This window comes from Bolinopsis microptera, chromosome 2, assembly GCF_026151205.1.
Source record: "Bolinopsis microptera isolate Bmic1 chromosome 2, MBARI_Bmic_1.0, whole genome shotgun sequence".
In the NCBI taxonomy this organism is placed as follows: Eukaryota; Metazoa; Ctenophora; class Tentaculata; order Lobata; family Bolinopsidae; genus Bolinopsis; species Bolinopsis microptera.
The window spans coordinates 5,732,033-5,745,739 of record NC_087073.1 but is presented as its reverse complement, the minus strand read 5'-3'; the positions used below and the strand labels follow the sequence as shown (position 1 = coordinate 5,745,739).

At 40.5% G+C, this 13,707-nt stretch overlaps 1 protein-coding gene across 1 annotated transcript in view; it reads left to right on the top strand.

Moving 5' to 3' along the window:
* The window catches only part of LOC134811025 (cytoplasmic polyadenylation element-binding protein 4-like), a 39,658-nt gene extending 28,063 nt beyond the window's left edge, over window positions 1-11,595 (top strand). The window contains exons 7-9 of the mRNA XM_063817730.1: window positions 7,607-7,737; window positions 7,985-8,278; window positions 8,441-11,595. Of these exons, the coding sequence (XP_063673800.1) occupies window positions 7,607-7,737; window positions 7,985-8,278; window positions 8,441-8,638 (623 nt within the window). The 3' untranslated portion in view covers window positions 8,639-11,595. The remainder of the gene's footprint in view (window positions 1-7,606; window positions 7,738-7,984; window positions 8,279-8,440) is intronic.
* The last annotated feature ends 2,112 nt before the right edge of the window (window positions 11,596-13,707 follow it).

Here is a 13,707-nt window from a genome sequence, read left to right as displayed (position 1 = left end):
ATTAATTATTTTGCCGGTGTGATCATTAACACGGACAGGGTACACAGCAGCAGCTAATAGGAGGGGCCCCAGCTCACAACACCCCAGTATTTAACAGTAGTACCCCCCCCCCCCCCCCCCCCCCCCCCCCCCCCCGGCCCCCTTAACAGTAGTACCCCGCCTCATTAAGAAAGACTTTGTGGTTACGAGGTGGTGGTCTGAGTCTCAAAAGTTTAATTAGCTTGGGGTGGTACCTACTTATAACTGAAACACCCGGACGAATCTATAACTTTATAACACTGCTTCTTTGTCACCGGGGGTGTTACTTCAAGATTGCTGCATGTTAGAGAGCACACATAGGGGGGTATGTGTAACCCAATGATACACAACACTACTACCCAATGACATGATGTATTATAATGGACAACGGTTTTAACAAATAGGCCCGTGAAGGCTTCAACACGCCGCATTGATTAAAAACCTTCTCCTAGGAATATCAGTATCCTTTAACACATCATGCATAATGTACATTATTATAGTGCATACAATTATGTAGAAATCATTTATGCTGTTCTCGGCCACATTATATATGTGTATAATCCTCCAAAAGGTCCACCTATTTACTCATACTCCACATTTCGCCTTCTTCCTGGTATGCAAGATGATTTACAAGTCTCTAGCAAACTCGCCATTGGGCACTACTACCTACTACATCAGCACTATTAGAACTCGCAATAACCTACTACATCAGCTTCCTGCATAGTGCATACTGTATGAGTGGCTCCTCGTTCCACTGTCAGAGGTTGAACAAGTGGGCCGTCTCCTTGCTCCACTGTCAGAGGTTGAACAAGTGAGCCGTCTCCTTGCTCCACTGTCAGAGGTTGAACAAGTGAGCCGTCTCCTTGCTCCACTGTCAGAGGTTGAACAAGTGAGCCGTCTCCTTGCTCCACTGTCAGAGGTTGAACAAGTGAGCCGTCTCCTTGCTCCACTGTCAGAGGTTGAACAAGTGGGCCGTCTCCTTGCTCCACTGTCAGAGGTTGAACAAGTGAGCCGTCTCCTTGCTCCACTGTCAGAGGTTGAACAAGTGAGCCGTCTCCTTGCTCCACTGTCAGAGGTTGAACAAGTGAGCCGTCTCCTTGCTCCACTGTCAGAGGTTGAACAATTGAGCCGTCCCCTTGCTCCACTGTCAGAGGTTGAACAAGTGAGCCGTCCCCTTGCTCCACTGTCAGAGGTTGAACAAGTGAGCCGTGGTAATAAAACTCGTTACCATGTCCCACTCTGCCAGTTACAGGGATTGATTTACAAGCTGAAATACGATCACGAGACACCATGTTGGTCGATACCCCTGATTGAGCTCTTGTCCGTCCGGCCCTGGCCGCCCTCGTGGTGTGTCCGTGGTGTGTCCGGGCCTCCCAGAATGTGAGGTCCCGTGAGTTCTGGTATTCTGGAATGTACACGGAGCAGTTAAACATTCCAAAGGGAGAGCGAGAGAGTAGTGAGTGTTAGTACACTGTCAACACCACTATAACAAATCGTGTACTGCAAACTAACTCGGCCTGAGTCTTCCCAGCTAACAGGAGGGATTATAATTATCCGCACAATAATTACTTAGCTCCGCCTGAAAACTTTAAGTCTGACTGAACTTCTGGAAGAAGATGTGTCGCGCGACAAACGTAGCTTAGAATTCAGGTTTTATGGCCATTGTATCTCGCCATATTAGGTGATTTTATTGTATCTGCACTACATACTTTATTGTTGTTTCTCGACAGGAATCCCGTCGTCTGAAAGCTACATGAAGCCGCATGTTTACTATAGTACTATGAACGTTAGGTCCATTAGGAGTGACTAGAGTATAGTCTCCAGAGCAGTCTCTGAGAGTGTAGTCTCCAATGGATCTTACGCTAAATAACGCCGACAAACATGCCTCAATACCGTTATGATGCCATGAATTTAACTGAAAGCGTCCATTTATTTGTCAGAACTTAAGAACCTAGTAATTAAAATATCGCCGTACTACAGCACTGCGTTGCTATCAATATTCTATATTCTTTGCTTACGTCATATTATGAGGATTCTTTACGATGCGGTCTACTGGATTCTAATGCTAACAATATGTGGATAATATAATACATCATTTTACACTTAACATTGAGTAAACGATAGTATTGATTAGTGAACAATATATATTATTGCACCATGTAGGTACTTTAATATCGTATTCACACAAACAATACGTCCATCTTGCTATACACACGACACGAGAAGTGTGGTTCTCCTCGTGGCAGGGATTTAATGTTTAGATATATTATAATATAATATCCGTGTACAACTTCAAGAAGTAGAAACCTGAAATTAGAGACGCTGTCTCTCTCCTTCTCTCCTTCTCTCCCTCTCTCTCTCTCTCTCTCTCTCTCTCTCTCTCTCTCTCTCTCTCTCTCTCTCTCTCTCTCTCTCTCTCTCTCTCTCTCTCTCTCCTCTCTCTCTCTCTCTCTCTCTCTCTCTCTCGCTCTCTCTCTCTCTCTCTCTCTCTCTCACTCTCTCTCTCTCTCTCTCTCTCTCTCTCTCTCTCTCTCTCTCTCTCTCTCTCTCTCTCTCTTCTCTCCTCTCTCTCTCTCTCTCTCTCTCTCTCTCTCTCTCTCTCTCTCTCTCTCTCTCTCTCTCTCTCTCTCTCTCTCTCTCTCTCTCTCTCTCTCTCTCTCTCTCTCTCACTACATTCTCGCTGTATATTCCACGAGATATGAAATCTTATATTTGATTAATTTCAGCACATATCAAAATCTCTTCGAACAATAGATAGGTTGTCTGAGAGAGAGAGTGAGAGAGAACGCCATCTAGAGAAAGAGAGAGAGAGTGAGAGAGAGAGAGAGAGATAGAGAGAGATAGAGAGAGAGAGAGAGAGAGAGAGAGAGAGAGAGAGAGAGAGAGAGAGAGAGAGAGAGAGAGAGAGAGAGAGAGAGAGAGAGAGAGAAAGAAAGAGACAGAGACAGAGAGAGAGAGAGACAGAGAGAGAGAGAGAGACAGAGAGAGAGAAAGAGAGAGAGAGAGAGAGAGCAAAGCTCATTATGACTACGGTCAGTCTTTACAGATGGTATAATCTCAAGGATCTCCCCGCCCATACATACATACACTCTCATCTTTAACATAATTTTACTTGTACTATTTTCTAATAGCAAGTCTGGCTGGCTGGCCGGTTCATGATCTAATGCGGGGTTAGGTTTTACGTAGGAACTTCCATCTGTACTCAAGCAATTCGGAGGTAGGAGAGGAAACTGGGAATTAATGGGAATAAGTCCCCTGAAATCCTCGTTGCCCCCTCCTCCCCTCCCCTCCCTCTATTCCATCTTGTCGAAATACTCAATATTGTAGAGATACTCCATCTTGTCGAAATACTCAATATTGTTGAGATACTCCATCTTGTCGAAATACTCAATATTGTTGATATACTCCATCTTGCACAATAAGATCGTGATGCTGTTGATACCAACTGCATTTTGTAATGGTCAAATTGCACTTTATGAACGAGAGAGCCTACTTTTTATCGCTTTTAAGGCAAGTACTATTCAGAATCTCATTGTTATCCCGACTGTTTCTTCTAGACAAAAAGATTCTCCTGAATCTTTGAGTCCCCCTTGCAGTAGTTGAGTCCTCAGATGTGATCGAGTTACATGGTTAGAAGAAACTGCAAACTTTAATGCTCCCTAAATATCCAAGTTATACTGTTTTTACAGCTAAGCATACAACTTGCTAACAGCTCAGTATTCACTCCCCACATTTTAACACGATATTTAATATTTGTCCAGGGTTATTATGAAGTTGTTGAAAACAATTTTCCGTGTCCGGTTCAGAACAATATCACACTTAATATCACACAATATCACACTTAATATCACACGCTACAAAAGCTGGTTCACGAGCGGTTCTTATCTGTGTAGGTCAAAGTAACAAAGAATAAATGCCCTGACATTGACAACATACTGTGCGCACCAACCGTAAGAGCTAATAAAGTTACTGTATTAGTTGACGACGTGGTCTTACAGTCAGGCGGTCTGTGATACACACAGTCAGGCGGTCTGTGATACACACAGTCAGGCGGTCTGTGATACACACAGTCAGGCGGTCTGTGATACACACAGTCAGGCGCAGGCGGTCTGTGATACACAAAGTCAGGCGGTCTTTGATACACACAGTCAGGCGCAGGCGGTCTGTGATACGCACAGTCAGGCGGTCTGTGATACACACAGTCAGGCGGTCTTTGATACACACAGTCAGGCGGTCTGTGATACACACAGTCAGGCGCAGGCGGTCTGTGATACACAAAGTCAGGCGGTCTTTGATACACACAGTCAGGCGCAGGCGGTCTGTGATACGCACAGTCAGGCGGTCTGTGATACACACAGTCAGGCGGTCTTTGATACACACAGTCAGGCGGTCTGTGATACGCACAGTCAGGCGGTCTGTGATACACACAGTCAGGCGGTCTGTGATACATACAATCAGGCGGTCTGTGATACACACAGTCAGGCGGTCTGTGATACATACTTATCCATCGGTCCGGCTGATTGACTGTTTTGTGTGAGATAATTTGAGCTTTGATTTGAGTCAAATAATGGGGAACGTGCGGACAGTGGAGAATATAAAGGGAGTACACAAATATGTAAAATTCTTCACCAAAGACGTGTTTTGCGTCAAACATTGCAAAGCTTTTCTCACTTTATCAGCTTTTGCCCTTTGTAAAAGATCTGAAATATGCAGTCTCCCGGTAAGAGAGAGAGCTAACACCATTACAAACTTATAAAACATTTTAAAACGCTCTGTGTTGCACTATTTCACCTTGTTACTACCTCCTGGTTCACCCTGTTGAGTGCTCACTATAACATAATATATCGCACTTTACCGCACTTTACCAACCATTTTATATTCCCGAGCACGTACGCATAGAAATATTAATATAATCCTGTGCGAAACATGTATGTACACGTAATGATGGAAAGCAGCATGTTGATATACGATATATAATATTCAGCGAGCATTGGGAAGTATATCCTACGTGCTTCACAAAATGTACTCTCTCGCATCAGTTACTTCAAGCAGCTCAGATTAGAGCCGTTACACAACCGTTACACAACCGTTAAACAACCGTTATACAACCGTTAAACAACCGTTACACAACCGTTACACAACCGTTAAACAACCGTTATACAACCGTTAAACAACCGTTATACAACCGTTAAACAACCGTTATACAACCGTTAAACAACCGTTATACAACCGTTACACAGCCGTTATACAGCCGTTATACAGCCGTTACACAGCCGTTATACAGCCGTTACACAGCCGTTATACAGCCGTTACACAGCCGTTAAACAACCGTTATACAGCCGTTACACAGCCGTTAAACAACAACAACCGTTACACAACCGTTACACAACTGTTATACAATATACAGCCGTTATATTTGAGGAGTAACACTGTGGCTGGCCAACTGTAAATGTCTAGTGGTCTGGTGTGTGTCTTAATCTCTTAATGTTAGATGAAAAGTTACAAATTGTGCTATCACGAGTTTTAGCACGTCGTGATTAGGTCAGCAATGTGTTCTCACTTCTCTTTGAGTTTCAGAGTGTTTAGTGTTTACGGGGATAAATTCCTTAAACACTAAACAGCCATCACATTTTTACACTGCATTCAATAAGTCTACAGATGTGAAGAATTTGACCATCTTTTTGTGGCTTCCGCTACGTGGAGGAGCGAAGTTTTCAGCCAGCAGCCCAAACATTTGACGAATGTTCAAGGATTGTCGGAAATAGAATATATTTGTCGCATAACCGGTGTGACAATATTAGCTGGCTCATTATACGATAATAACATGGTCCTGACTCCTGTATGTATCGGCGCTCTATATGCATGAGTCGCATATGCATGAGTCTTTGTAATTCAATCATATCCCCCACTGTACGGATAGTGTATTGATTGCTGTTCGTACTGCAGCGTCTTGATCCTTTGATCATTGTGTTGTATATATCTATATATTATTATAATATCTATCAACTCTATCTCGGAGTAGGCTAAGTATTCTGTACATTGGCAAGTCGACTTTTGTTGGTGTTCATAATATTAATGGAGATACAGCAATACCCCAGCCAGACAGATTTCGCAGTAAAGCAGTAAAAGTGGTGCATTCTGTTTTTAGAATTAACTTGCTAACATGTTCAATGTTCATAACTATTACCTAAACCATCACTACTCGTTTCTACACGTTCAATCAGAGTCCGTAATACGGCTTTACTCCGTATTCTGAGGTACATTCTGTGATTCTGTTGGCGGAAGTAAACCGTCTGGTGAAATAAAGGTAGCCCTGGACTCAAGTGATGTATAAGGTTGTTAGGTTGTACTATCATGGGGGTTGAGTACAGAAACTCAGACCAAAGCGGAAGTGCATCTTTTCATTAACTTTGTACATAGAAGGTCCACATTGTATAGAGCCTTAGGATGAGTAGTAAGCGAGACTGACCCTGGTGGGGCCAGGGGGAAGAGATAATTGTAATAACACAAATCTGTATTGTTCATGTAAGAGTCTGGTGAAATAAGATACCCAATATTTGATGTTACGTTACGGTTTCTTTACTTAATAACACACTCATTTTGTTACCGGCCAATACTTTTAACACGTCGACAAATCGGACCCAGGAAAATCTATTGGCCATTCTCTCGCCGTAGTGCAAATGCAATTTCCGCTTCAACGCACGGCTGTAAAACTCATTTGTAGCAATGATTTGTCTCAAAATGGAACAATATTCCAGTAACGGAAATTGTGTTTTATGTAGCGCGCGACGACAACATATAATGGAAAGTAACAAAACTGATGTGGTCTCGATAACATTAATTTAGTTTCACGCGAGTGTACATGCTGTTTCACATGCTTACGAAACGTCCGTTCAGCTCAGTTGCTAAGCGATTGTTCGTTCCTCAGAAGACACTAATGTCTGACGGTCAGTTAGAATAGCATGATAGTTGTATATAACTGCTAACTTCAAACCGATTTCTTCTTGTCCGGAGTAACATTGATTTCTGATCATTATTTTTACAGTCAACAAACTGTGATAAAGAATCAGTTCACGAAACCGCACACAATCTTGATTAGTATTGTGATCTTTCTAGAATATTCCGGACTGTGATAGCCATTGTATGGATTCAACTTTACAGCGTGTTCAGTGTTCAGTCTAAATTACAAAGAATACTACTCATTAGATGGATTCTATGAATAGACTTTAAGTCAAGACTACACACAGTATAAATTAGTGTAGTTCAATGTAGCAAAAGTTAGAGCAGACATGCTTTTTTGCGTTGACTCCAAGGTCTGAATTTTTATAAAATAGGCCCAGAAATCCGTGCAAGTGCAGGATTTGTCAGAGTCTTCCCTGCTGCTCTCTCCCCCCCCCCCCCCCCCCCGTCTTCCCTGCTGCTGAAAAATAGGCCGTTTATTCTGTGTGCCCTGTCCTGTTATTAGATTAAACCCGTCTTGAGAACATTAGCCTTGATTGTTTATTATCCGAGTTCTCAATATCATTAATAAACGTTTAACTTAATAAAGACAATCATTTACCAAACATTTGCACGATCATAATTTCAGGTTACGTTTACCTGATTTTCGATTGTGAGCGGTCAGTCAAGAATCTACTGATGGAGTGCACCCAGGAGTATAGCGGTGGTTTTATTGATTACTACTTCAAAGTCTCCAGCAAACGAATGAGGAGCAAAGAGGTTTGTAGTGATTCATTAAATTTGGTAATTTGATTTCCTTAATATGTATTCTCATAATTGCTTAATTGGCAATTACCTGTCAATATTGATAATAAAAGTGTATTTTTATTCCCAGTATTTCGTCTGATCCTAGCACTTCTACTCTGCTGTCCACAGACCTCATTTACCCTCATTTACCCATAATTAGCCCATCATCAAACCTCACCCAACCTCATTACGCGTCTGCTGACCCCTCCTTTTCCTCCAGGTACAAGTTATCCCGTGGGTCTTGTCAGACAGCAACTCAGTAGTGGGCACCTCTCAACAGCTGGATATGTGCAAAACAGTGTTCGTTGGAGCGCTTCACGGTATGCTGAACGCTGACGGTCTGGCCTACACCATGAACGAGCTGTTCGGGAATGTCGTGTACGCAGGGATTGATACCGACAAGTACAAATACCCTATCGGGTCTGGACGTGTCACTTTCAGCTCCCATGACAGCTACTTTAGAGCCATTCAAGTGAACTTTGTGGAGATTAAGACGCCCAAATTCACCAAGAAGGTTTGTGCAACTGCCAAATGTGCAAATTTTTAAATAAATAACCTTTTAACTTTTATAATTCAGAATGAGCTATAATTTATCAAATTTACAAAATTTCCAGCCCTCCTCAATTCTCTACCGTTTTAACCTGCCATCCCATACTAACTCTACCTCAATTTTCAGGTTCAAATAGAGCCATACCTGGAAGATAGCATCTGTAACACGTGCAACAGGAACCCTGGGCCACTCTTCTGTCGCAGCGTCTGCTGCTTCAAGTACTTCTGCCAGCAGTGCTGGGCTTGGCATCACTCCCTCGACCACCTCCGATCCCACAAACCTCTTACCCGGAACAGCAAGACTGGCCAAACTCGCATCCTGTAAATCGTGACTGACAATGCCTCGCGCCGTTTGTGTGCACGTGCAGTAATCACCATGTGCTGGTAACAGGTATGTATGCCGGTGTTTCCATGCACAGGTGATGTGCACGTGTGCTTTGTGCAGTTAATGCACATGAAACGTGCGCACGTTTGAATAATGTGGGTTTGTCATCATGCTCGCTTGGTGTTCTGCTGCGCGCAGACTTGCCTGGAACTGTACTATTAGGTTATTTTAACTTGACTAACTTAGTGGAAGAAGAAGTATAAAGCTTACCTAATCGCGTGGGGCGCTGTGTCACTCAATCAATCGTCTAATATTGTCATGGTAACAATTATTTTTGCTATGACAACGTTGCGCGACAATTCGTATGACCGTGCCTCGCGCTGACATAATCTAAAGATCCTCGGAACGTCCAATTTTTAAAACATCTCCTATGGTGCTAATGTTCTATTCTGTAGAGTTATTTGCTCCCCCAACAGCTTCTCATTGATTACAGTTTTCATTTTTGTATATGTTGAAAATTTTAATGAAATCAGGTCTACATGCCTGTTTTTATATTTTAAAAGGTTAACAGAAATTTTAAATCCTTTGGAAAGTAAAATACTTTTTCATTTATTGAAGCAAAGTTTTAGCTGTAATAAAATTGCATTTTTCTATATATAGCCTTATTATTTTAATGCTTGGTTGTCATGATTGGTTACTATCAACCTAGTGACTTCACGTGGGATACATGGCAACCTGGCATGAAGTGGGATTTTGTGTGTTTTCACAAACGTTAGCGAAGGAGTAAATCCTCCTGTGTTTTTAAACTGTTTGTCTGATTTATCTTGGCACCAAAACAATGATATGTTATATATTACCAGCGGTTACCATGGTGACGCGCGTCGCGCAGTGTGCATGATTGTCATTACCATGGTGCCGCTCTGGTTACCGGTACTTTGGTCGTTTTTATAATGAAATATTCTAGCACGTGTTCGGTTTTTAAAAGGATATAATCTATTATACAACAGTCTTATTGTTATTTTAATATTATTTTGGTTTGTTGGTTATTTGTCCATGTTGTACTCGGGCACTGTTAATCGAGAGTATATAGTTTTTTAATCAAATCCGGAGCATCTTGTTAATAATATTGATATAATAATAAACTTGGCCTCTCTCTCTCTCTCTCTTACTTTGAGTGTTATAGGATTGATCTCGAATAAATAACCGCACTCAAGGTTTTTATTAACCTAATGATTTCAGAAGTTTATAAAGCTCAGTATTTTTAACCTCTCTTTTAAATGTACCCCGAACCACGTAATAAGCATGATATAAACGCTTTATGATGAACATATTTTTAATTTTGGCTATATATTAAATGTAATATTAATTTTTGGAATATTTTTAAAGAGTCTACTTTGGGAGAGAATATGAAGATGAAGCGAGTTTAGCTGATCGTGGCTATAACAATATGAATAAGGTTACATGTAAAGATACCAGTTACCTAAGGTTTGGAGTCTTGTTGCTTTGATCCAGAGTAGCCTAATCACACTGTACCGTTAAAAACCGCTATGAGCGGTATCGACTATAATGTTTAGCTCTGTGTATAGAGTGTATGTGTGCAGTGTTACCATGGTTATGATGGATAAAAGTACCTGACGAGACAAATTAATTACCCTTCTTACTACAAGCGGTTAAACATCTATTTGCTATATATTATTAAGTGTGTTTTAATGATTTTCTTTTTAAAGAATGTTTTTAAATAATATTTTACAGGCTTTGAGTTAACAGCTAACCGCTTACCTAGGTAACCGCTAACCTAGAACGCTTTAACTGTTTCCTGCCTGTTACGGTAATGCCATATTTAACATTTTTTTGGGTTTTAGAAGTTATATGCAGGGCATCCACCACGTGTACCTGTTCAAAGTTAGTTATGATACATTTTCTTTTAAGTTTGCCACGTGCACCTATGTGCACCCCAGGCCCCGATGGCCCTCTCCGATTGATAATGATGTTCTGAACGGCTGGTTTTGTTCCCAAGGAACCGTGATTCCTGCAATAGGATGCCGATGATATATGAGCTACTGCGTTTTGTGTGTCTAGTGATATTTAATTAATATATAAAGTGCGTCCCGGTGAATATTTATTTGTGTAGTTATGGTGTAACGAACGATATCAAGCTCTTCAGTTGTCCGGACTACTTTCTCAAGAAGCTAGTTCCGGCAACTACGCCTGATTACCCACGTTTTAAGCCTTTATTTGTTTTTTAATCTTTTGGAGTTTTGAGAAAAACGTATATTGTATTTGTGACTGTGTTTGAGTGTGCGCGGTGTTGAAAACAACACGAGCCTGCAGTTTTACAAGCTTTTCCGCGTTGTAAAATAGTGAAATTAACTACTTTCATAATGTACGATCCTGGTGGTTACACGGTAACTTCTCCGTGATTGTTTGACTTAGAAGAATACGTGTTTTCGAGTATTACCCTTATATTACCTGATAATAATAATAATATGAGCCATAATCTCATGATTCTTTCGTAAGAACCCAACATGTTGGTATTAAATTTTTTCCAATCTAAAAACCTCGTAATGACAAATTGTTCCTATCTGAAAGCCTTTTACTGGCTCTGTCCCTGCCTACTATACCTGACTATGGCTCTATTGTCTTGGTTCTAGCGTTTGTCCCTGCCTACTATACCTGACTCTAATGTCTTGGTTCTGGCGTTTGTCCCTGCCTACTATACCTGACTCTATTGTCTTGGTTCTAGCGTTTGTCCCTGCCTACTATACCTGACTCTAATGTCTTGGTTCTGGCGTTTGTCCCTGCCTACTATACCTGACTCTATTGTCTTGGTACCCTATTTTATTTTATTATACAGTGTGTACATACTATGCAGGATGGCGTACGTTAGTTTTAATTTTGTATCTATGTAATAATATTTGTATGTAGGTAAGATGGATTAGTTATGATTTATTCCAAAATTATCTTGTTTTATTTGGTCAAAGTTGCAGTTTTACAATTTTACAGAAGGTGTAAAAATATATCACACGCTTTCGTGCACTCAGAAATTAAAAATCCACGAACTATTTGCTCAGTCCTATAATATCGGGATTAAAACGGCCCCGCCCAAGTTTGTATCACAGAATACTCCTCATCGCCCTATAACATTAACACGTGTATAATATGACACGACAGTTAGTAGCCATAACATGCAGCAAGTGGGGTGTAGTGCACATTGTGGTAAGTGTAAGTGTAACACTACTGCTAACTTACTGACTATAACAGTCTACAAAGAGTGCAGGAGGAATCGTTGTGAATAGTGCGCTGCTGAGTGCTGCACATGATCCCGTGACGTTGCTATACTAGGCTATACTAGAGTACTAGGCTATACTAAGCTATACTAGAGTACTAGGCTATACTAGGCTATACTAGATTACTAGGCTGTACTATTCTATACTAGGCTATACTAGGCTATACTAGACTATACTATTCTATACTAGGCTATACTAAGCTATACTAGGCTATACTAGGCTATACTATTTTATACTAGGCTATACTATTCTATACTAGGCTATACTAGGCTATACTATTCTATACTAGGCTATACTAGGCTATACTATTCTATACTAGGCAATACTATTCTATACTAGGCTATACTAGGTCATACTAGGCTATACTAGGCTATACTAGGCTATACTAGGCTATACTATTCTATACTATTCTATACTAGGCTATACTATTCTATACTAGGCTATACTAGGTCATAGTAGGCTATACTAGGCTATACTATTCTATACTAGGCTATACTAGGCTATACTATTCTATACTAGGCTATACTAGGCTATACTAGGCTATACTAGGCTATACTAGGCTATACTATTCTATACTAGGCTATACTAGGATATACTAGGTCATACTAGGCTATACTTGGCTATACTAGGCTATACTAGGCTATACTAGGCTATACTAGGTCATACTAGGCTATACTAGGATATACTAGGCTATACTAGGCTATACTATTCTATACTAGACTATACTAGGTCATACTAGGCTATACTTGGCTATACTAGGCTATACTAGGCTATACTAGGCTATACTAGGTCATACTAGGCTATACTAGGCTATACTAGGCTATACTAGGCTATACTAGGCTATACTAGGCTATACTAGGTCATACTAGGCTATACTAGGCTATACTAGGCTATACTAGGCTATACTAGGTCATACTTGGCTATACTAGGTTATACTAGGCTATACTAGGCTATACTTGGCTATGCTAGGCTATACTAGGCTATACTAGGTCATATTAGGCTATACTAGGCTATAATAGGCTATACTAGGTCATACTAGGCTATACTAGGCTATACTAGGCTATACTAGGCTGTACTAGGCTATACTAGAGTACTAGAGTACTAGGCTATACTAGGCTATACTAGGCTATACTAGAGTACTAGGCTATACTAGGCTATACTAGGCTATACGCTCGGCTATACGAGACTATACTAGGCTATACTAGGCTATACTATAGCCTGAATAACGTGGAGACATTATATTTGGAAGTTGACTGATGTAAACTGATCCGATATGATATCTTGGGCACTGGCAAACGTGCCCATTAGTTTTAATTAAACAAGCAAGATCAAAGCTCAATCACAATGCTGGCAAGCACGACCGTCTGCCATTATTATACATACCTCCTTTACTATAATACCCTCTTACTATTTTTCGTTCATTTAGACTCATCAGAAGTCGTTCAGCTGGTTTATTTGTTGTTCAACATATTTAATTATTCCAATTCGATGTTAAAAATTACAGGAATAAGAAATAACTCTGTGAATATTTTAAAGAAATTTGCATAAAATACGCACCAGCACTGTTACAGTATAGTGATATTAAATGATAAGTACAGAATAATGTAAAATTGCATCAAAAATTGAAGAAGTAAAATGTATATACATAACCGTTCCCAAATGACACCGATAATGAAATCGGTCGATTGAATTTTCCCATTCTTGAACGATATTTCAAATATCGATATTCTTCTTAGAAGTACTTGCATCGGTGTTCGTTCTAGTTACTTACTTATGTGATGC